This window comes from Arachis hypogaea, chromosome 9, assembly GCF_003086295.3.
Source record: "Arachis hypogaea cultivar Tifrunner chromosome 9, arahy.Tifrunner.gnm2.J5K5, whole genome shotgun sequence".
Classification (NCBI taxonomy): domain Eukaryota; kingdom Viridiplantae; phylum Streptophyta; class Magnoliopsida; order Fabales; family Fabaceae; genus Arachis; species Arachis hypogaea.
In genome coordinates, this window is record NC_092044.1 from 23,038,337 (window position 1) to 23,064,262 (window position 25,926).

The 25,926-nt window shown below is 32.6% G+C and overlaps 1 protein-coding gene across 1 annotated transcript; it reads right to left on the reverse strand.

Moving 5' to 3' along the window:
- Positions 1-862: 862 nt before the first annotated feature.
- On the reverse strand, positions 863-4,878 carry LOC112710698 (alkaline/neutral invertase A, mitochondrial). Its single transcript, XM_025763062.3, has 6 exons — positions 3,902-4,878; positions 3,305-3,464; positions 2,716-2,927; positions 2,012-2,505; positions 1,786-1,834; positions 863-1,360 (listed from the first exon to the last, which is right to left on the reverse strand). The coding sequence occupies exons 1-6, from the start codon at positions 4,601-4,603 to the stop codon at positions 1,034-1,036; spliced, it is 1,944 nt and encodes a 647-aa protein (XP_025618847.1). The 5' UTR covers positions 4,604-4,878; the 3' UTR covers positions 863-1,033.
- Between the last annotated feature and the right edge of the window lie 21,048 nt (positions 4,879-25,926).

Here is a 25,926-nt window from a genome sequence, read left to right on the forward strand (position 1 = left end):
TTTTCTTTCTCTTTTAAAAAAAAAACACTAAAAAAAAGATAAATAAGGAAAAAAAAATTACAATAGTAAAAAAGAAATGTGTCTTTATAACAAAAATTATTGTATCTTGTAGTTACAATTTTTTTTTCAGAATTTCACCACTTTGTTTTATTTTTTCTCCTATTTGACAATAAATGTTATTTTTTAAAAGAAAAAATATATAACTTTATAAATAATAAAACATACTTCTTTCTCTTCTTTTTTTTTCCCTTCTTCTTTCTCTTTTTTATATTCTTTTTGTATTTAATTTTATAAATTTCTGTGTCCATCCTTATAACTTTATGTAAAACATTTTTTTAATAAAATTCTACAACATTTTTCTTTTAAATTTGTTTCTCCTCTTATATTTTTCATTTTTTTTACAACGTTGTTTCATTTTTTTTCTTTAAAACAATAAACACACAGTTTTAAAGAAAAATACATAACTATAAACAATCACGAATTACGTTTTTTCTGGAAATGGATCCTCTTCAGTAAAAAAAACTGAATAGTGTCAATTATTTAATCTAACCTTTTATTGTTCTCTCTCTCATATTTATTTTCAGTCCCACTTATAGAATTAATGATGAGAGATCACACTTTATTTTATCAATATAAAAAAAATTTTGAAAAAATCTATTTCTCTTTTTCCTCTTCCTCGTCTTCCTGCTCTCACCACGTTCTTTTCTTCTATTTCCTTTTTTTCTTTTGTTTCTATTTCTCAAAAACAAAAAAAAAAAACAAAAAGAGAAAAAATTAATAAAAGTTGCAACAACAGCAACAAAAGAAGAAATATGTGATTTCCAGTTTTATGTGGGTAATTTTTGTTAGACTAATCAGTAACTAGATCAACTTGATTGGATTAGTTACTAAAAATGCTTGTACATATAACACTATTGTTATCAATTTTCCAATTTAATTTTCATTGCATCTTATCAAATACATTCTATACCGTAAAACTGTGAATGTACATACAATAGGCTCTCTGCGTCCAAATATTGCAAGGCCTCATTCATCACACAAGAATCTGTGACCTGGCAGCACCACGGGAGCATTTCCTCCTTCCACTCTTATTTAGTGCACAAACACATATCTCAAGTAGTTCATAATCCTCCTCCCAGAATAACATCGATGCCATCTCAGGCTTCTTCAAAAGCATCTTAGATGTAAGGAACCCGGAGATTGTCCATGTTTGATATAGCCGTGATTGTTTTCCAATAAATTTTCCAGTTCGTGTATCATAGTATTCTGGCCACAAATCAATGGGAAGCCTTTTCTCGGCCAATGCGACAGCCTTCTTGGCTAGCTCGATTCTCCTCATTTTGATGCATGCCAAAGTGAACTGAAGATGATGTAAAATTGTTCAGAAATTTAAAGCTGCCGGTTAGCAAGGTTCAGATTTCAGAAACAAAAATAGAAAACAGCAAAAGGATAGATAAACGTAAAAATTTCAATTGTGAAAAGATTTTCTTTCCTCAAATAACAAGCCAAGAAGATAACTATCTCCTGTTTTTTTTTTTTTTTTTTTAAGAGTATTCGTTTTGCAAATGGAAATCGTTTCAAATTAATTATCTCCTAAGAGTGAATGGAGGTAAAATTCAAATAAGTGAAAGCCCAAAAACTAAGAAAAGTGTTCCTTGAGGAGTGTTCCTTTGCCTAAATGTCAGAGCTCTGAAAATCATTGATCCGATATATAGCTGAGATACTAAATACTGCCACACATGCCAATGGATAACCAACATATTACTTTTCTCGGAATAATTTTACCTGCCACAGAAGAGTTGGCCAAGATCCACCGTTGTGATATGACCAAGGACTGCATAAAAAGTTGAGCGAGTTGTTTCAGTTAAGATATAAACCACAAACAGTTCTGATTACAAAGACAACTAGATTATACAGATTCATTAGAGTACATATGTGACCAAAAAAAAAAACAAAAGAAAATCAAATTACTCAAGATATGCAGATACAGAATTTAAAATTACAGACTTACGTGTTCTTAGGGTCACTGCCAGTTATTATCCGCCACTCTTCATTATCCAACGCAGGATAGCATATCTTAAGAGGCATATGACTGCCAAGATCATCCCACTTTGCTTCTATCAGATTCAAAATAGCTTCATTCTGTCTAGGGGTACCCAAAGATGAAACAATAGACCAAAGATTTCCAAGTGTGAAAAACCTGAAATCCATGTGAGCTGGCTGCAGATTCCCAATCAGATATCCACCTTCTTCTGGAATCCAATCCATTAACCACAATGGAATTTGTTCTGGATAGATGTTGAACTTGTTGGTTGCATCCATGGAGTACTCTTCGGTTTTGTACCTATATATTTCGTTGATCTTTTTCATATCCACCCAATAATATTCTCTAATGTGGAATGACAGTGCGCTGAGTCGATTGTTAATGGCTCTAATCAGATTAGAGCTTCCCTCATTTGCGGCGAGCATCTCACGGGAGCAGCGAAGAGCTGAGTAAAATAAGGCCTGTAACTTACAATCATTTAAACGAAAGGAACATAATCCAAATATAACAAAAGCACAACTGTCAACTGCAACTGATTAAGATAGAGCACCATTCAATTTTAAGAAGAAAACTAGGATAATTTCAAAGTCCATGTAGCACCTAATATTGTAATACAAAACGACAAAACTACAAAACTCTAAAAATAAGAAACACAGCATAGATAGACTCACTTGGATCTCAAGGGGGTGGCCATGAATCCCCATCCGCCTGTCTATCATACAAGATCCATCAGTGACTAGGAGAGATGGAAACATATCGAAACCATCAGTTAAACACAAGTTAAGGATCATTTTTAAGCCAGTCTGAACATCCACCCTTTCTTGCAAGCTATAGTCACCAGTGAGCTTCCCATAAGCCCGCAACAAGATGATCCACCACAGTCCTATAAAAGAAACAAAATGGATCATAAGAACCTGGTACCCTGATGATAGAAGAATAATATAGAACAAGAATGGAGGAATGGAAAATTGAAGTGAAACCGTGATTTCACCCTCTCCACTATGAACGTTATTGAATTAACTAAATACCTCACTCAGCACTTTCCCCTTTCCCAAGATACCTCTTGTCTCTTCCATAACAGAGCTGGCAAGGTTAATTACAAGATTTCCCCCTCTATTCCCTAACTTTATGTATGTTTCCCTATTTGCCCCTTGTTGCGTACACTAGATGGAGTCATGGAGGTATGTAACAAAGATACAACTTTGAAATGTCATATTTTTCATTTACAGTTAAGGTACTGCAAATACACTAACTACTTACCTGAATCTACAGGTGCAACACGACCAATTGCTGATTCCCCGAAATCAGGGTCTAAAACTTCTTCAAGATTATCTCCATCAAGAGCTACAGTTCTAACTTTGAAACTAGCAGGCATCAAGCCCTGCCCTGGACTGTAGCAATCTACTGTTTTCTCCCAACTCTTTCACAATTAAAAAGGAGGAAAAAGTGTACAACGTTATTAGTAACTATGAATATCCAACATAATTGTAAAGAATTTTTTATAAAGAGTGTCATAAAGGTACTGTAACAATAAAAAAGTTTATTTCTCTATGAAAAATTCCTATCTTTTGAGCACTCATTAGGAAAAACAAGTTTTAAAACAATCTGGAATTTGCGATCATGTTGTCATCATGAGTACCTTCTCTCCTGGGATAACTAATGTACAAGCAGAATGTAAATAAAAATTTAATCATCATAGTAACACCATCCTTTTAGCATTTAAGTGTCGAATTTGCCATCAATCATCACTATCTACTACAACGGATACATACTTAACTCTTTATAGCATCAATAAAAACTGGGCAGCCATTTAACAAGCTAGCATTTGAAAGCATAAAATTTTGTTCTAAGTAGCACCTGCAATTGCAAGGTATGAAGGAGAAAGTTCTTGACAATCTCGCTTTCGCCTCCAAGCAAGAAAGCGAGAGCAGAAGGAACGAAATCCCGAATGAAGACCTGATCGTAATTCAATGGCGTCTTGTCACCAGGATCATTAGCAGCCACAGTCCCCACAGGGTTCCCACAATAACTCACAACAGCACCCTTCAATAGCCTCCATGCTTCTCTCTCCGCTTCACTGTCCTCAACTTTCGCCTTTTCCACCACACTCACACTCACAAAACCCTCTGAATTCTTCTCTATGGTGGGAACACTCTTCTCTTCCTCATCAACTCTCTCCACCACATGTGGCTTCAAATTCACGCCACCCTGCACATAAATCCTCTCGAAATTGGTGTTATTTACGCGGTTTTCAACTGAAGTTGAGAAATTCCGAACACTGAATGAGTATGCAACTCTGGCAATGCTTGAAAAATCCTCATCTGGTTTGATTACTAACCCTAATTGCCTTGAATTAATCCTGAAATGGAAAAGACTCGAAAACGGTAAGTAAAGAAAATTCTTGGCACTACCAATTCGGAAATGGTTCGCAGTGGTGAGAAGAGTGCGGTGACATTTTCGATGAGGGGAAGCGAAAGAAGATGAAGTCGTAGAAGAACCAATGAGAACCCTGCGAGAGGATTTGGTAGCAGAATTGCGAATGATGGCAATTGTGTTCATGACGAAACAAACAAGAGAGAATTGGATTTGGAGCCAAAGGAAGTGTACGGAAGTGGGATAAGAATTAAGATGTTAAAACTTAAAATTTCGAATGAGTTAGGTAGCATCAGGTAGCATAGGGATAGGGCTATGGTATAATGATATGGTGCTGTAAGAATAAGACCGCCTATGTGTGTTTGTGTTGTCTGAAATATTGGAAAAGGAAGAAGAGAAGAAGAATGGAAACAGCGAATGAAGTTTTATATATGTAAGCTGTAGGGCGTAGGCGATGCTGCAGCGTGGCGGCATGGCGGTCATGAATAAATAAGACGTTTATTTTTTTACATATTGATATTAATTTTGGTGTCAATTTTAAAAAAGAGAAGTGTTATGGGCAGCAATTTTTTGTAAGAATAATTTTTTATATACAAGCGTTTTTTTATACAAGTCTTTATAAGTCATTTATATTAACGCGTTTTGAATTGCACGTTTTTCATCTTCTTCCTCCTCATCTTTTGCACCTTCTTCTTTTTCTTGTGGCACGTATTTCTTCATCTTTCTCTTCTTCTTATTTTCTTTTGTTTTTTGTCTTCTCTTTCTCATTCTTCATTTATGTGCTTTTTTCTCCGTTTTTTTTCTTCGTTATTCTTGATTTCCATTGTTTTTTGACATCAAGCTCTGAAATCGTTTTTGAAGAAAAAGAAGTAGCAGAAGATGAGGAGGAGAAAGAGAAAGAGTTTTGAATTATGCATAAGGTGTACTTCAACGAATTTTGGGTGTATTTCTTAAATCCTTTTGGTGTATTTTTGTAATCCTTTGGGTGTATTTCTATAATCGTTTGGGTGAACTCCTGTAACCGTTTGGATATATTTCTGTAATTCTTTGGGTGTATTTTTGTAATTGTTTGGGTGTATTTCTGAAGTTCCATTATCTTCAAAACGATTTCAAAGCTTGATTTTAGAAACCATAAAAAAAACGAAACAAGAATACTAGTACACAAGTAAAACAACGAATGAAAAGGTGAAGAGAGAACTCACGAAGGAGATCGAACAAATTTGGCAAGAACCTCGTTTTCATGGAGGAAGAAGAAGAAGAGTCGTTCATAATACATAGTGAGTAGCGCACTTTGAAAACAGGAAGCGGTTGAATAAAGCATTAAAAGGCCTGTATGTGTAGTAACTTATAAGACTTGTAAGTCAAAAAAACTTGTATGTATAGCAGACCTCTTTTTCTAATTTGTAGTTATCAAATAGTCATTAATAATAACTTTTATTGTGTGAAATTAGTGTAAGATTTCATTTAATGGTTTACTTTTTTTTGCTGATTACATGCTGGCTAAAATTTAATAAAGTTGCTAGTTCTTATACTTTTTCAGTTTCCTTTAAAAAATACTATAAAATTTAATGATTGAGTATTACATCAAAATTTTTTTAATATAAAAAAAATTAACCTAAATAAGATGCTATCTTGAAAAACCAATGTTTTATTTCTTTTTAAAAAAAGTAAAACAAAGTAATACTTTCTTACTTTATTTTGTTATTATAAATTTGTTTTTCCTTTCACTAACAATTGAGTAAAACATTTATAGAAATTAGATTTTAACCATTTTAGAACGACAAACGTCAGGAAACTATAACAATTAAAAAAATATATAATATATATTAAATGTTGTTAACAAATTTTAGATCAAATACTTTAATTTTCAATAAATTTTTATTATTTTAAAAATTTTTTAAAATTACACTTGTCAAACAAATTGATTTTTCTATCAATTTTAATAAAATTTTTGATACGTGTATTTTACTTAAATTTTGGTTTTTCAATTTTAACAGAAAATGCCGCCTAAAGTTGTATTAATAATTTTAATTCAGAAAATAAATATGACTTCTTTTAAGAGAGTTTAACTCTAGAATTTATCAACTATAGCAATAAAAAGTTCACTTTACAAGTAATTGAAAAGAAATGTATAATTATATTATTGAATAAATTATTTTACAAACAAAATTTTTAAAAGATTTGAAAAGTAACAACATCAAATATGGAGTTTGCAATGAATTTTAAACTTAAAATAAACATAAAAGGATTGAATACTAGAAACTTAATAAATAAATGAAAAACATAACTTAAAGAATTGAAACAAACAAGAATTGAAAATGAAATGGAATTGATAAAAATAAAAAAATGGCATCCAAATACTCACATTTCGTCCTCTTCTTTTGTATTAGTATGACTAGAAAATTTTCCTGAATTTATGTATACATTGCATAATGAAAGTTCCTTTACACAGAACTGTCTTTAGCTTTAAACCCCATTCCTTGTTCATTAAGTAGTTATTTTCACGTTCTGCTCTAAAACTTGACTTCGAAAAGATTCATCTACATTCTTCTTCTACTTGATGTTTAAGTAAATCACCCCATGTTCATGGCAGTTTCTTAATAGAATCAGTCTCTTAATATGTTCATGGCACCTTGTCCTCAAAATGGTGTTCCTTAAATTTTGGCATTTTATCAGTTTCGACGAGGTATTTGTCGAACCATCCCTTGTTAATCGGACTTTGCAAAAATAGACATACACTCTTACATGTTAATTTTTTTTCCTTCCGACTCTTATCGATATACAGACTCTTGTAGGCACATGTCTTAGTTCTGCAATATCGACTAAAATCGTAATGACCATACTTTCAATTATCACATGCTAATTTTAGGTTTTTCTTCTTTCGACCTTAACACTCAGCATAACACTCTTATGTTAAAAGGTTATTAAATACCAATTTCAGGTTTACCGTTATTCTAATTTCGACTCTAACTTGTTCGACATACCAATATCTTGGTCAAATTTTTATTAGTACTAAGTAGCAACTCAGAGATCCAACTTTGCTAATTTAGTTTTTTGAATTGAGTTTAGAAAAAAAAAAAACAGTTCTTCTAAAATGAGAGAATAGATAAAGTAATAAAGTGAAGTTAATCATTCTTAAAATAAAACAGTGAAACTCACGCATAATAAAATTATTTTTAAATAAATAATTACTAAAAAATATATAATATTAAATTATAGTGTTATTTTTTTAAATATATTTAATTTTTGATATTTTTAGTATGTGTTTTATATAATATTTTTTTAGTACTTTTAATATTTTTTTTGTACGCTGTAATTTTTTACTACTACTACTACTATTATTATTATTATTATTATTATTATTATTATTATTATTATTATTATTATTATTATTTATAGTTAATTTTTTATTTAATTTGTTTTAACTAATAAGATTAATAAATTATATTATAAAAACATAATAATAAATATAATATACAAAAATTGTAATTATAAAAGTGTATAATGTCAAAAAAAAAGAGAAATCGTATACAAAACAATAAAAATTCTATAAATAAAATAATATATATAAAGAGTAAGAAATAAAAAGAAAATAATTTTTAAAATTAATAGTTGAACACTAATTACTAAATGCAAAAGTTATAACTTTTTACTTCTTCTAAACATGGATTTGAATACAAAATTATTTTGTATTTACAGAAAAAAATTTACCAAACAAAAATAAAAGCGTTTAAAATTATAACTTTTTACCATGTTTCAAATATTAAATCAAACACACCAAAAATAAAAAAACTTGACTTGCGAATTAACTCTTAAACTTATTATTTTCTGCTGGTTGATTTGCTACTATAATTTGCCACATTATCATGTACCTCCAAAAAAAATTATAGCGTACAGATGTAAAGATAAAGATATTCCCTTTAGTTCGATGTAAAAGTGACACTTGAATTTATGTTGATTATTGGGGGAGTAGCTTGCAGAGCTTTCTGAGCAACTTGCAGAGCTTGTAGAGCTGGTTTATAATTAGGGATGTCAATGGGGCGGGTGCGGGGGCGGGGGATGTCTCCCTGCTCCCCGTCCCCGCCCTCAGATTTTGTCCCCGTCCCCGCCCCGATCCCCGCCGTGGGGAGATAATTGCCCCCATCCCCATTCCCCGCGTTTCTCGTGTTCCCCGCGGGTCCCCATTTCCCATCTCTTTATGTTGAATATTTATATGAAAATTACAATAAAAATTTTAAAAAATATAAAAAAAAGACAAAACATTATTACAACACACAAACATACATGTCTTATCCAAGATTACAACTTACAAATCAAGAAATATAAAATAAGAAATCATAATCCATAAAACGAAATTTTAAAATACAACTTCCATTCTTAAAAAAAGCCATAAAATAAAGTCTTCAATTTCCAACAAACAACTCCATGTTCTCTGTTAAAATACAACACAAATATGAATATGTTAACATACATCATAAACAAAAATATCATATATTTAATATGAATTTGACATAATAAAAAAATAATTACCTAAACTCCTAAATCCCCATATCCATCACATAGTCCCAAGGAATTGGAATTTTCGACCCTGATTTATCTATATTATATCAACCAACAATTTACAAGAGTAAATTTAACATGAAATTGAAATTTAATACGAAATAAAATTTGAGTTATTAGTACTTTTACCTGAAGAGTGTATCCAGTGCTGAGTGCAAATTAACGCCTCAACAAGTTCACAATCCAATTTATTGCGATGTGGATGTATAACTCGACCACCGGTGCTAAAAGCAGACTCTGAGGCAACAGTAGAAATAGGAATGGCTAGAAAATCTCTTGCAATCTTTTGTAAAGTTGGATATTTCACTCTAATATTTTTCCAGTAACCCAAAATGTCAAATTTTTCTAAATTTGTTTTATCTACCATAACACTCTCTTCCAAATAGAAATCCAACTCAGTTTTCACGGCGCAGTCTTCAGATGTATCTTTCACAAATTGCAAGTAGATAGAGTTAAATTTTCTCTTTGAAGATCCTTCATCATGTCCAACATCCAAAGTAGAAGCTGAATTATCATCATTTGTTGCTCTTCTTTTAACCCTAGCCTTAAGTTGATATTCACATACTAATTCTTCCATCATTTTCTTCACCTTGCTCAGATGATTCTCACTTTGAGATCCATATATTTTAGGGAAAAAAATTTCAATAACTTCATCTTATACCTAGGGTCTAAGATAGCTCCCACAGCCATGACTTCATTAATTTGATCCCAATACTTTTCAAACTTACTAATCATATTTGTTGCCATTCTATGAACTATCTCATTTGAACTACACAACCACTCATTCAATGTCAATCTCATTTCACACACCTTGGGAAAGTACAAATTTGTCGTTGGATATAAAGTGCCAGAGAATAATTCAGTCACACTATAAAAGACTTCTAATTTATCAACAAGTTCATTTGCCATTTCCCACTCATCATCAGATGGTACAACTTTATACAGAGATTCACGGTGTCTTAAACGCTCAAAAACTTCTCTATATGGCAAAGCAGAGGCAAGCATTAGATAAGTTGAATTCCATCTAGTTCTACAATCAAGTGCAAGCTTTCTCCTATAATTAATATTCAATTGCCTACAAGTCTCTACAAATTTTTCTTCCCTCTTCTGTGTTGCAACCCAAAAAGAAACACTATCTCTGATTTTTTCAATAGAACCATAGATTGCATTCATGCCATCTTTCACAATCAGATTAACAATGTGAGCACAACAACACATGTGAAAAAATTCCCCTCTCTTAACAAAGTTAGATGGTGAAATCTTATCAAGCAAAAGATGAATCATGGCATCATTTGTACTACAATTATCAACCGTTAAAGTTGATAATTTTCTATCTATGTTCCAATCATACAAGGAATTCACCAAAGCATCACTAAGAACTTCAGCAGTATGAGGTGCAGGCACATATGCAAACCTAGAATAATGTAAATATAATAAACAATCATGACATTAAAAAATCAAATATTTAAAAGATGCTAAAAGCATAAATAATACCTTATAAGTCGACATTGCAAGTTCCAATCATCATCAATAAAGTGAGCCGTAATCGCCATATAGCCTTTGTTTTGACAATCAGCACTCCACATGTCAGTAGTTATAGCAATGCGGCTTGAATTTTTTCCCAACAATTTTAGAAGCTTTGCCTTTTCAGCTTCATACATCTTCTCAACATCATTTCTCAATGTATTTCTTGTATAAAATTTGAACAAAGGTTGAGTCTCAGCCATAAACTCATGAAAACCCACTTGTTCAACAAATGACATAGGGTGTTCATCCCTAATAACTCATTTTGTGAGTGCTCGTCGTGCTGCCTCTTGACTAAATGTGAAGTTTCCAACCAAAAGTGAATCCATTGGCCTTCCCATTCCTGTAGAACCTGATGATTGTTGCACTGTTTTTAATATTGACTGTTTTGGTCCCCTAACTGTACGAATCGGGCAAATTCTAATGTGATCATGCAAGTGCTTAGTTCCTTGCTTCGTGTCACCTCCAATCTTTCTTTCGCAATATTTACATATTGCCTTCCACTTTCCATCTATTTTCTCCCTCCTAAAATGTTTCCAAGCCTCAGATGTTAATCCTTTTTTGTTAGGACTGTTTTGCACTTCTTGGCTAACTTCTTGTCCTCCCTCTTGTGTTTCTTCTTGTCCTTCCTCTTGTGTTCCTTGAATATGTACTTCAATTGCTTGACCCTCATCATCTTGAGTTGGTTCTATCTCATTATTATTTTCAATAGGAGTTGAGCTAAAACTATCCATCCTGGATATAAACAGCAAAATTTAACACAGAAACACTAAATTAGATTCTAGCTCAACTTCATATACAAAGAAAAAATTCAGAAAACAAAAATAAAAAGCAAAACAGGGCCTGTATAATTCTAAACAACTGTATAATTCTAAACAACTATAAATAAAAAGGAGTGAAAGTGGATGATCTTGAATCACACAAGTTTGCAACGGGACTGCCATGTAAATTGACGTCAACACTACAAAGGAGGATTTCATGGAACCATTATTTCATTCTTCTCTATTTGAATTGCTGAAAAAGTTAATTTACTAACAATACAGTACAAACATTGCTTATGAGTTGAAACTTGAAAGCTAAAACTTAAAAGTAAGTAGAAAAACATATATAGAACTCCATGTATGGTATGCTCACAGCATATACATATATAAATTTAATTAAATTAATATGTTTTAAACTATAACTATTAAGCATCCTCACAGTACATACTTGTGATGCTGATGGCTTTGAGAATATGCATGTGATACCAAATACACAAATTGCAGAATGTCAACCAAGCATAATTTTGTTATTCTAAAAATTGAATTTGGAATATAATAATTAAATTAAACAACTTAAACTCCCCCAACCCCTAATTTTCTCCAAGAACAGCAACATCAAATGACCAACTTAAGTAGGTAAAGAATGAACAAGAAACAGACATCTAAAACCACACACATACTACTCAATATATGAAGGCAGCTTTTGCTCAGGTCAAAGTCTGGGCTTTCCCAAACAGGAAACCATCATTCTGTGGACATTAAGAAGAATCAAAATTGACAGCCAAGTTTGGCCAAAGGACCGTTACCAATTTATGTAATTTCTCCAACACAATATTAAGCATATCAACAAACACTAGTATAATGAGACTTTTTCATAAATAAGAACACCCTACTGTAACATAAGAGCCACTAATGATAAAAATTTTGCACATAATTTCTTTCTCTTTTATATTAAACCCATAAAACCTGCTTTTTCATAGCCAAGTACTGTCTTCTGGCAGCCACAACACTGTTGCAGCACCCACCGTATCAGCATTGCAGTAGTCACAGCAGAACCAAAATTAAAATTGTGGCCAAGACTTTAACTTGTAAATATAAGATATATGGATTCAAAATTAAAATTTGATATCATGATTATATGTTTAACCTAAGTGACTGGATGAGTAAATTTTCCTTGTTACCAACAATTACCAGCAAACATTTAATGTTTTGTAGTAAAAATTATTATGCTATCATATGATTTTATACGATGATATTTTCTCCCAGCATGGCATAAACAGAACAGCCAACAAAATTAGAAGTTGAGAACCGCATTCATTAACAAAAACAGCAACCACCAACATCAAAAAATCAAAATCAAAATCAAATTCATGAAAAAAAAGAATTTTAAAGTATGAAAAATTACATTATCAGAAACTAATTATTAATTAGCATGCATTCAAATTAATGAAGTAAAATGCCAAAATCCAAGCAGAAAAGGAGAGAACAGTGAATCTTACCAGGGATAAGGGAGAAATGGCCGAAGAGGTGACAGACGCAGGTGAAAAGAAGAGTAGAGATGCGATGTAACAATGCAAGACGGCGGCGGTGCAGGAGTTGAACAGACTCAACGGAGCAGCAACGTTGGCGAAGAAAGAGGAAAACGGCGAGGTGCGGTAATGACGCGGTGAGTGGGCCGGCTGAAACGGACAGTGGTGAGGCCGCGAGGGAGGTGTTCGGAGGTGGCTGGCTGGGTGCAAAGAGGACGGAGAGAACGCAGAAGGGGGGTTCGCGTCTTCGCGAGGAGGGTGAGGGTGATTGGGTAGCTGACTAGTGTGAGCCTGTGAGGAAAGAGGGGCTAGGGTTTCCAAATTTTCGATATATATATATATATATATATATATATATATATATATATATGGAAGGTGAAATGACTAAAAAACCAAAGTAAAAAATAAATTACTAATGGTATTTAAGTAATTTAATATATTCGGGGAATGTGGGGAATATGGGGACGGGGACGGGGATCCCCGCTCGGGTCCCCGCACCTGCTTCGGGGGAATTTTGTCCCCCATCCCCGTCCCCGCAGGAAAAATTTCTCGCCATCGGGGTCCCATTCGGGGCGGTCCTCACGGGGATCCCCGCCTCCTGAGAATTTTTGACATCCCTATTTATAATGGCTCTATATTGTAGCTAAGCTGGTAGAAGATAATTCCAGGTTAGCATTAGAATTCCGTTGAAGGAATATCATAAATGGACTTATCATTGTTGGGCCATTGTTTCAGTTTTGAAATATTAAGCGGAGACCAATTATAATTACCAAAAAACAGAGGAGACAATTATTATAAATTTATAATATTGTTGTTAAACTAATGAAATTGATGTGCAATAAGTAAACTGACGAGGAAGCATGAATGCAGTTTATTTTATTCCTCTTATTTGTAATGTTTTTAAATTCAAAATAACACATTATCATAAAATTTGATCTTTTAATTTGGAATTTAGATACGGTTAAACTTGGTTATTAGGAACAACTAGTTTATTTTTTTATCTTGCATGGAAAAATTAAATTTAATTTAAATTATAAATATTATTTAGTATTATTATAAATTATATATATAATTATTAAAATAGTTATCCTTTATGATCTACAATATTTATTTTTACAAATTTTTTGTCATCTCTATTTATAATTTGACTTATTTTAATTCTCCAAAATGAGTTACAAAAAATATTTAATTTCGATTTGATTTTTATATTCACAATATAATAGATTATTCCGTATAACTCATTATTTTGAGAAAATTGTTTTTTTATTTTTGAAAAATATTTTTATATTTAATTTCTCATAATAAAAATTATAAATATATTTAGTTAATTTAAATTAAATTTTAATTTCAGTCTTTATCTACCACATTTATTAAAATTAGATCTTTTATGCTTTATTTTAAATTTTTTATTCTATTAAAAAAAATTTATGATTTAAAAAATTTAATTAATAATTAAATTAACAAAATATCAATTTGTATACATTAAATTAAGTACATTTTTCTTTCATATAAAATATGTTAATGTTATTTACTATTTCTACCCATTATAACACGCGGTAGTAAATCTAAGAAGGATAAATTGGTATATTAATAACTCCGTTGTGTGTGTGAAATTTTTAATTAAAGTAAAATGACAATATACTTTGCAACAAAAGAAAATTTAAAGTAATCATAAATTTTGTATCAAAAGTAGAGTCAGATGTAAAAGAAGTAAGACGAAGACAGGGTGAAAGTAAAAATGCCTACAAATATCCTAAAAAAATATTTACTCTCATTTTTGTTCTCTTACATTTTTCACAATTTCTACAAGATTCTATTATCTATCTACTTTTGATAATTTTTTATAAAAATTCTAATAAAATTAAAAAAATAAAAAATAAAAAAATCATAAAACATTGAATTAACTTATGAATACATCTTGTTTAAAATGATAAATTCAATAAAATTTAATATTATGTTTAAAAAAATAAAATAATACGCCATAAAATTACTAAAATATATATGAGAGATAAAATTACGTACTAAAATATTCATAGTAACCTAAAATTTTGAGGAATTCGAAGATTATAGAGAACAAGGGGGAGATCCTACTTAAGTCTTCGCAGTAGTCTCTGAGAAATTTTATTCTCCATTTTTGCCTCAGCATAAAATACCCTTAAGATGAAATTACATCAGTTTTCTCATTAGTTATAATTAATTTAGAGTTTAGTGTGATATATGTATTAATTAAATTAATTAGCTGCATAATTTTGGATAAAACACATAATTAAACTAAACCCAACTCAATATTACACAATTCACCAAAATAAAAAAAAAGTTACATAAATCTCTCCAATCACTTCTCTATATAAATAAAATGAGTCAAACTAGATTTTGATCTCTATGTAAATCTAATCACCCTGACTCGATTTATGCATGCATGCATGCTATCCTAGTAAATATAAACAGAGTGATTAGATTTATTAGAACATCATGCATGCATGCATAAATCGAAATAAGGTGATTAGATTTATATAGAGAACTAAATCTAGTCTGACTCATTCGATTTACCTAGAGGTAATTTGGAAGATCCATATAGTATTTTTTTATTTGGGTGAATTGTATAATATTGAGTTGGGTTTGGTTCAATTGTGTGTTTTACCCTATCATTTATTTATTATAAATGATTTGATTTAAATTATTGAGTATATACCCATTTTGGTCCTCAAAAAATTTTAGATTGGACACTTTAGCCCCCAACTAAAATTAATTACTCGATTGGTCCCTAACAATTAATTCCATCAGTCACTTAAGTCTTTTACTCCGTTAACTCTAACGGAGGAAAAAATAGCCCCTAACAACTCTAACAGGAGACAAAATGGTTCCTGATCTCCTTTGTTCATAAATAACACTGTTCTCTCCCAATTTTCATTATATCTCGCATAACACTAGCAGTCTAACACTATAACTTCAAACTACACAATGCACACTCTATAAATTTAATGTTCACGAGAAAGAAAAATTCTCAACTTGTTCTCAACCAATTCATACTCAGGAAACTAATGCCTATATCTCTCAACTAGTTACCGTCTTCGATGGATTTCCTGAATCTAGACAGCAAGTCTGGTTTGTTAAGAACCGCCGTCGTTGTTGCCATCTCCCTCCTCCACTGCCCTATCTTCTCCATGACCACATTGTCCACCACTCCGATCGCTTCCTTCAGTTTCTTCTCCGAACCAATGTTTAGGAATCGCTTCATCAGTTTTCATATGAGCGGCAACGATGACATTGCTCATTGTACTGATAGCTTGGATGCGAGGTCAAAACTGTCTGCCAACTTGGACTCCGAAAAAGAAGGAATAAATCACTCGGTGTCTATTTTAAATGAGAATTTGCATATGATGTCGAAGGAGAATCTTCTCATGATGTTCTAATGTCCAACAATCTATATTGCTTGTCAGAGAATGGAGAAAGGCGTGCCCTTGGAGTAGTTGTGAAACTTGGTCTTGAGGATGTCGTGGACATGTTGGGGTTGGAGGTGATGTTATCGAAGACGTGGAAGTGGATGCTTTTGGTGGGTGAAGTGCAGAGGAGGTGGATGTACCCGTCACAAAGATTTAGGAAGTGTGTGGTCCATGACATGTTGAGGTAGGTGCGACACGTATGACAATTACATCATGGCTTAATTTTAGAGCTAAAGAAGAGGAAGGAAAAGATATAAAAGAAGATTGTGAAGGTGAAGAAGGAGAGTATGAATGTTAGGGTTATGCAAGATATGATAAAAATTGGGAAAAACGGTGTTGTTTTCGAATAAAGGGGTCAGGGATCATTTTGTCCTTTGTTAGAGTTGTCAGGGACCATTTTGTCTCCTGTTAGAGTTGTCAGGGACTATTTTGTCCTCCGTTAAAGTTAACGGAGTAAAGGACCTAAGTGACTGACGGAATTAATTGTTAGGGACCAATCGAGTAATTAATTTTAGTTAGGGATTAAAATGTCCAGTCTAAAATTTTTTAAGGACCAAAATGGGTATATACTCTAAATTATTTGTTATAATTAATTGATTGATATAAATTATAATAAATTGTGTAATATTCAAATATCTAATCAAATTAATTAGTTGATATAATTAATTCATCATAATGAATTATATTATTTAATGAAATAAAAAAATAAATTAAAAAATATTTTTAGAAGCATGCCATATCAATTTTATTATTAAGTATAAAAATTTAATTTTTATATAATTAAATAGATAATATTTTTGGTCCTTCTATTAACTAGTGTTGTAAATTTTTTTCCTCATTTTTTCCTTTTCATTGCATTTCGATAGAAATAATAAAAACACAGAAACTCTTCTTTATTTTCCCCAAAAAAATTCACCAATAACATCCAGAAAATTCCTTCTCCAATATTTTCTCCCTTGGCTCACCCTTGTATAACCATTAGTCCATTACAAAGTTTCAGACTCCATTAACATTTGTCAACACCTATCCCATATTTCATAACAAGGTTTTGGACTTTTGGTATATTAAACTACTCTTCTACCTTAGCCCATGACAATAATAAAGAAGTCTCGTGGCCCACAAATTCAGCCCAATAGGATACATAAATTTAGTTCTAATTTTAGTCATTATTATCTTATCTTATCTTATCTTTATGTTATCTTTTTATCTTATCTTTACTTTTACTTTCATAGGCAATGCACTATATATATTTAGTTTTACCTTCATAATTTTCAATTCAATCAGTCAACAATCAATAAAATTCTTTTCTTTGCCTTTTCTATTCCTTCATAATTTTGTTATGGTATCAGAGCTCCTCTTGAGCTCTGCTGACATCCATGGATAACATGGATAAACCATCCAACTCAGATCCTAAAACTCCTTCAACTCCCCCGCCTACCATTGATAATCAGCCTTCCAATTTAACTCAAGATACAACCAATCCCTATTATATTCATCCAAGCGAAAATCCTACCTCAGTCTTGGTTACCCCTGTTCTCATAGGAAACAATTATCATTCATGGAAAAGATCCTTCACTATGGCTATTATTTCCAAAAATAAATATGGATTTCTTACCGGTTCTATCTCCTCTCCTCTACCCGGGGATCCCCTTTTCTCGGCTTGGGAACATTGCAACAACTTGGTCTTATCTTGGTTATTCCATTCTTTGTCCCCTTCTATAACTCAAAGTGTCCTCTATTTTGACACTGCCTCTTCTGTCTGGACCGATTTGAAAGAACGATTTGCTCAGAGCGATCTTCTCCGAATTGCTAAGTTGCAAGAAGAAATCTATGCACTTAAGCAGGGCACTCTGTCCGTCACCGAGTTCTACACATCACTAAAGTCTCTTTGGGAGGAACTCGACAGTTCTCGCCCTCTCCCAGTCTGTTCATGTCCAGCAACATCTCATAGATCACAAGATTTCATAATTCGCTTTCTTAAGGGATTGGATGAACGGTTTTCGGTGGTGCAATCTCAAATACTTCTCCTAGACCAATTACCTCCAGCAACCAGAGTTTTTGCATTGGTCATCCAACATGAACGACAGCTACAAGTCACCACTGGTATTCTAGACGATCCACGTTTCATCACTGTGCCACCGATTCGCGGCACCCCTCACAAGGTCGCGGTCGCGATCGCAATGGCTTTTCCTCCGGCAAGGGTCGCGGTGGTTTCCCCTCCAGTGCGGGACGTGGTGGTTCCTCTAAGTTCTGTACGCATTGCGGTCGTAGTGGCCACACGATTGAAGTCTGTTATTCGAAACACGGGTTCCCACCAGGGGATCCACGTCACTCTGGTAGTCCACATCACTCCGCTGCTGTCGCCGTCGCCACTCCTCCTTCAATCGCCCCTCCAGTTTATGATGAGAGGGCAGCCCTAGGTCATGTTGAAGGGCATACCCATCAGCCGAATCCAAATCCAATTTTGGACCTCTCACTAGCCCAACAACAAGCTCTCATAGCACTTCTCAAAAGGACCGAGTCTCCCTCTTCAGAATATAGAGACAATGGTTCATCAAATCAAAATGGGTTTTTGCCTAATCTGAGTACTCATTATCTTTGTTCTTCAAACACATTTTCTGTTTTAAATCATTTTTCCAACAAAAATACCTTTTTAAATTCTTGGATTATTGACTCTGGTGCCACAGACCATATTGCATCAAACTTATCTTGGTTTATTTCATATTATAAAGTCTCTCCCATTATCATTCACTTACCAAATAACACTAAAGTCACTGCTTCCTATAAGGGTGTTGTGCAATTTTCTTCATCCTTAATCCTTCATGATGTTCTTTATCTGCCTCACTTTAATTTTAACATTATTTCTATATCCAAAATTACTTCCAATCTTTAATGTCAACTCACTTTTTCATCTTCTTCTTGCACTTTACAGACCAACACTTTGAGGACGATTGGCTTTGGTAGAATGAGAGAAGGCTTGTATGTTGTTGAAAATACTCCCCCTCACACTCCATCAACTTCACATTCCATTCATACTATCAAAACAAAATCAACCATTACACCATCCGAGTTATGGCATTTTCGTTTGGGTCATCCTTCTGAACAACGACTTAATTATTTACATAAGCAATTTCCTTTTATTTCTATGCATTATGATAAAACTTGTGATATTTGTCATTTTTCTAAACAGAAGAAACTTTCATTTTCTCAAAGTTTTAATAAAGCTAATGCAATTTTTGATTTATTACATTTTGACATTTGGGGTCCGTTTCGACAAAATTCTATTCATAATCATAAATATTTCTTAACTGTCGTTGATGATTTTAGTCGCTTTACATGGGCTATTTTGTTAAAATCAAAAGGAGAAGTGCAAAATCATGTAAAGAATTTTATTACTTTAGTTGAAACACAATTCAACTCTAAAGTCAAAACTATCCGTTCAGATAATGGACCAGAATTTATTTTACATGATTTTTATGCTTCCAAGGGCATTATTCATCAACATAGTTGTGTTGAAACCCCTCAACAAAATGGACGGGTAGAACGCAAGCATCAACATATTTTAAATATAGCTCGTGCTCTTATGTTTCAATCTAATTTACCATTATCTTTTTGGTCTTATGCTGTTAAACATGCTGTTTATTTGCTTAATAGAGTTCCATCCTCTGCAATTAATTTTCAAACACCATTTGAGATTCTATTTAATCATCCACCAAATTATCATGACATTAAAGTTTTTGGTTGTTTATGTTTTGTGTCTACCCTAATGACAAATAGATCAAAATTTGATCCAAGAGCCAAAAGGGGTGTTTTCATTGGTTTTCAAAATGGTTTTAAAGGATATATCATTTATCTTTTGGATGACAAAAGGATTGAAATTTCTCAAAATGTTGTATTTGATGAATTAGTCTTTTCTTTGGTCCACACAAATGACCCAATCTCTCCCTCCAACCCAACAACAAATTTTGACCCAAATAATTTTTCTATCAACCCACATAAACCAAAAATACCAACCCTTCCAGTTGAACCCTCACCCATACCCATTGACCCAACTCCATCTAATTCTTTATTCTCTCCAACAACCTCTCCTTCTTCCTCACTATCATGTCCTAACTAACTTGAATCCATGACAACCGAATCTCTTTTGCAGCCCACACCCTCCTCTTCTTCTGCACTAGACACTAGTCCACCATCACCTCCTCATTTCCCGTCACCTTCCTCACCACCTGAGCAACCCCATCCTCGTCATTCTGATCGACCTCACCGACCTCCAGCATATCTCTCTGATTACTTGTGCAATTCGTCTCTCACCTCTACCAATCAATCTCCCTCAAAGTGCAGGTATCCTTTATCCTCAGTCATGTTTTTTTCTTCCCTTTCATCTTCACATAAAAGGTTTTTATTATCTCTACATTCTGACGTTGAGCCAAAGTTCTTTAAAGATGCCAATCAACATCCCAATTGGCGTAGTGCTATGAAAGATGAGCTGGATGCTCTTGAGTTGAACAAAACTTGGCGTCTTGTTGATTGTTCTACAGATGTTAAGCCAGTTGGCTGTAAATGGGTCTATCGCATCAAATGCAAGCCTGATGGTTCAATTGATCGATATAAGGCTCGCCTTGTGGCTAAAGGATTCACCCAGACTGAAGGTGTTGATTTTTTGGAAACCTTCTCTCCTGTTGTCAAGCTTGCCACCATCAGATTAGTTTTGGCATTGGCCTCTATGAAGCATTGGCCCATACATCAGTTAGATGTCAATAATGCTTTCTTACATGGGGATCTTTCTGAAGATGTTTACATGACTTTGCCACCTGGGTTCACATCTCCTCGCCCAAATCAATGCTGCAAGTTACTAAAGTCATTATATGGTCTACGACAATCTAGTCGTATGTGGTATGACAAACTTTCTCATCTTTTGCTATCCCATGGATATCAGCAGACTTTATCTGATTATAGTTTATTTGTTAAATTTACTGGTGCTCAAATTTCTATACTTCTCGTCTATGTTGATGACATCGTTCTCACCGGCAATTCTATTTCTGAACTTGCTTCCATTAAGTCTATTTTGCACCAACACTTCCGAATTAAAGATTTGGGCCCTTTAAAATATTTTTTGGGTATTGAAGTAGCTCAATCAGCAAAGGGAATTTGCTTATCTCAGAGAAAATATTGTCTTGATCTTTTGGAGGATTCTGGTTTATTAGGTGCTAAACCTACCTCTGTTCCAATGGATAGTTCTACAAGATTATATCAAGACAAAAGTCCCTTGCTATCTGACCCTTCTGTGTATCGCCGTTTAGTTGGACGTCTTCTCTACCTTACCACTACTCGACCAGACATCATGTATGCCACTCAACAATTAACTCAATTTATGGCAACTCCTACTGAATCTCATCTTCAAGCCGCCAAGCATGTGTTACGATATCTGAAAACTAGCCCAGGCAAAGGAATTTTTTTTCCAAGAGAATCAGAAATTCAACTTCTCGGCTTCAGTGACTCTGATTGGGCCGGATGTCCTGACACTCGGCGATCCTTAACAGGCTATTGTTTCTTCTTAGGCAACTCTTTAGTCTCTTGGAAGACCAAGAAACAAACCACCGTTGCCCGCTCATCCACTGAAGCAGAATATCGTGCACTTGCAAACACAACTTGTGAACTTCAATGGTTACTAAATCTGTTACAATTTTTACGCATCTCTCCTATCCGCCCACCAGTTTTATATTGTGATAATCAAAGTGCTCTTCATATTGCTGCTAATCCAGTTTTTCATGAACGGACCAAACATTTAGAGGTCGATTGTCACTTGGTTCGACAAAAAGCTCAAGCTGGAGTGATGAAACTTCTCCCCATACCTTCTTCTGGGCAATTAGCTGACATCTTCACAAAGCCTTTGTCTCCTCAACCCTTCCATCTTAATCTCAATAAGCTTGGAGTTCTCGATATCTTTCATCCTCCAGCTTGCGGGGGCATATTAAACTACTCTTCTACCTTAGCCCATGACAACAATAAAGAAGTCTCGTGGCCCACAAATTCAGCCCAATAGGATACATAAATTTAGTTCTAATTTTAGTCATTATTATCTTATCTTATCTTATCTTTATGTTATCTTTTTATCTTATCTTTACTTTTACTTTCATAGGCAATGCACTATATATATTTAGTTTTACCTTCATAATTTTCAATTCAATCAGTCAACAATCAATAAAATTCTTTTCTTTGCCTTTTCTATTCCTTCATAATTTTGTTATGGTAGTTTACAAAATTTGGTAAAATAAACATTATAAGTACAGTGAAGTCCAAATTCCTTTTTAAAAATCCATGTCCAAAAACTCCCACTAATATGACCAAAAACAAAAAGTTGTCACTAATGGAACTCAAGTGATGTACATACTGTTATAAAACCAACACGGCTTGTTAGGCTCTTCAAAACCGTTTGAACTAACTAAAATCTAACATATTATCCTCTTTGTAGACCACGTGTCTGTTAAACAATCTATAATTTAAAATATCTGTAAATCTGTACAGATTTACATCTATACCATAAAACGACCTACGTCAAAAACTCGTTCATTCAACTAAAAGTTAAGAAGAAAAAAATAAAATAGCATCCAAAATTAACATTCACAGAGCATGTAAAAATTCAAACATGGGCTATTCTTTTTACGATGTCACTTAACAATTTAACCAATAGCTTGAGTTGGATTAAATTAAAAATCAATACAAATCATAATTGTTTGAATCCAGTAAAATTAGATCAATTTTATTATACGAATCATGATAAATTATATTAATTTTATCTTTTAAATAAATTTACTCCCATTTTTATATAGGAGTATGATTAATTATCATCAAAATAATTATAAAATATATTCTATTTTTTATTTTTAAAAAATTAATAATTAAATATTGATTTTTTTTAATTTCTGGTTTTTACACTTTTCTCCTTTTTCTTTTAATTCAGATTTAAAGAAGAGAATCATTTGATTTACTAAAATTTTTGCCCCACTTTCAATCACTGCTATTCTCTCATCCTTTTCCTCTGTTGTATCTCTCGTTCGCTTATCCTTGCCGCCGTAACACGCCTCAGACGACGCCGCGACTTGCTTTCGCCGCCGCTGTCTCAACACACTTCCGAGTGAAATAGATACCTGACTGATTCTCTTGATACGGGTGATACTATTGATTTATGCCTCTCTCACCATTTTTTAAGTCTTTCCTTTTCTTAATGGCTTCCTCATCTTAGTAGAATTGATAATTTTAATACTTAGGAAGCACTAAAAGTCACGATATTGAATCTATTAGCATAAAGTTGTGACGTATATAGTTTAAATTTCTGAATATTAACTTTCTGCTTTAATGCATTGATTTGATTTACTTGATTACACTTTTAAAATCTTAAATGTTGTTTTGATTTCAAAATAAAAAATTACTATAAGTCCTTGAAGCAATCTTAATTATGTGAAACATGAATCCGAAAGATATATCATGTAGAATTAGTCTTTTTTATCAATTGAAAGTTTAATCCTGTTGTCTATAGCATTGTTAAACTTAATAATTTATTTATTATTTGTAATGTGTTTGCATAAAAAATTAATTGATCCAACATGTCCCACAAGGATTAAAAATTTTAATCTCTTATAGCAAAATCTTATCTTAATTAATTTTGGATTCTTTTCGTAGCGTCTTTTTTAGTTATCCGCAATAAATATACTTTCTGTCATCCTAATGTAGTAGAGTTGTATTCATGATATCTATAATAATTGTATTTTTAACACATTTTTTATAATTAATGCGTTAAACACTTGAACGTGTATATATTGGAGTATAAAAAGAAGTAGTTATGGATGTATGTTTCTCTGTTTTGAGTGTTGATGTGAATAATAATAGAAATTAGTGCATTTATTTATAGTACTTTTGGGTGGAACCAGGTTGAATTATATTGGCCAATTTAGACTATAACGATATTTTATTTTATTCGCATCATTGCATTGTTCGTATTAACACATTTTACAAATATATATTAGTTATATCAGATTCTTCACTTTTGTTTTTGTTTCTGTTAGTCAAACAAAAATTTATGACCTTGTGTAATCCGGTACCACAGCTTAATAGACCCAGACTAGCTAATTGATTCATACGTCTGAGTGCAGGAAAAAAAAAGTAGTTCATTGAACAAGCACTTGTTGAGGTAAATTTATTATCTTTAGGCGTCTTATGTTGTTGTTTGTGTGAATGATTCTGTGGCCACAATCACTAGCTATTCACAATTATGACAATGTTGACTAAATTCCCATTTTGGTTCTTCAGATTCACGCGATTACTCATTTTGGTCCTCGAAATTTAGAATTACCTATACTGCTCCTCCAGATTTAAGTTTTGGCACCAATATGGTCCCTCAACTCTTTCCGGTGATGATTAGGCAAATGGAATGCTGAGATGACACTCTTCCTGTCACGTTGGACACTGTAACGGCTAGTTGATGTGGCAAGGGTTGTATTTGTATCCAATTTAGTCCCTGAAACCCTAATTATCTTATTATTTATCTGAGTTATAATAACAAAGTTTTAATAAAGGGGGACTAAATTGGATACAAATACAATCCTTGCCACATCAACTAGTCGTTACAGCGTCCAACGTGACAAAAAGTGTGTCATCTCAGCACTCCATTTGCTTAATCATCACCGAAAAGAGTTAAGGGACTATATTGGTGCCTAAACTTAAATCTGGAGGACCAGTATAAGTAATTTTGAATTTCAGGAACCAAAATGAGTAATCGCGTGAATCTCAGGAACCAAAATGGGAATTTAGTCACAATGTTTCTCTCAATCCTGTGTTTATATTATTTTTTTTTCATTTGTTTTGAAATCTAATTCTTATTTGATTAAAGCAACTCTTTCTTTTCTTTTCTTTTTCTTTTCTTTTTTTCTTTTTTTTAATTGACAGCTAAAATAGAAAATTTACCGAATTGACTGTGTAATCGGCATTTGTACCCAAATAACCAACTAACCATAATTCCATAAAGCTAAAATTATGTTATCCTCCTTTTATGGATGGTGAGAATTGAGAATTAACAATTACTATTATTATTGGTTGTCACCATTTAATTTGAATGATTTCTTTAATTATTCCCTTTTTCTTATCCATTATTTAGATTAACAGTGTGAGAAACGACAAAATAAACCTGCTTTTTAGTTCTACATAATTTGCTCAAATTAACAAATGTGGATTATTATTATTATTATTATTATTATTATTATTATTATTATTATTATTATTATTTAAATAAAAATTAGTTAGCTATGTGATCCTTCATTGATGCAACAAGCATTCTCAATTTGTATTAATGTTGATCGTTAGTTTTAGAGTTTCAATAATATAAAAATAGCTGTGATCTCAAAATAAAAATAATAACAACAAATATATAAAGTTGACTACATGTGTAATTTTTGTTTAGTTAATTAGATCAGTTACTATTTTCGACTAGTGCAAACTAAAAAAGTGTAATAACATATAAAATTAAAGTATAATAATAAGACAATATTAATTAATTTTAAAGCTTAAAGCATAACAAGTAGTTGATAAACAAAATGTGAAAAAGTGTAGGAGAGGAAAGAGGCACAGAAAATTCAATGGCTACTATGCACTTTTAAGGAGCCTCTGCTCCATTTGTTCTTGTTGTTTAAGGTAAAATG

Excerpts from the sequence above, each read along its gene's own strand:
- LOC112710698 (XM_025763062.3), bottom strand. The coding sequence starts at position 4,603 with ATGAACACAATTGCCATCATTCGCAATTCTGCTACCAAATCCTCTCGC. Across the intron at positions 3,465-3,901 it reads TTCATACCTTGCAATTGCAG|AGTTGGGAGAAAACAGTAGA; the intron begins GTGCTACTTAGA and ends TAATTGTGAAAG. Across the intron at positions 2,928-3,304 it reads TGTTGCACCTGTAGATTCAG|GACTGTGGTGGATCATCTTG; the intron begins GTAAGTAGTTAG and ends TTTCTTTTATAG.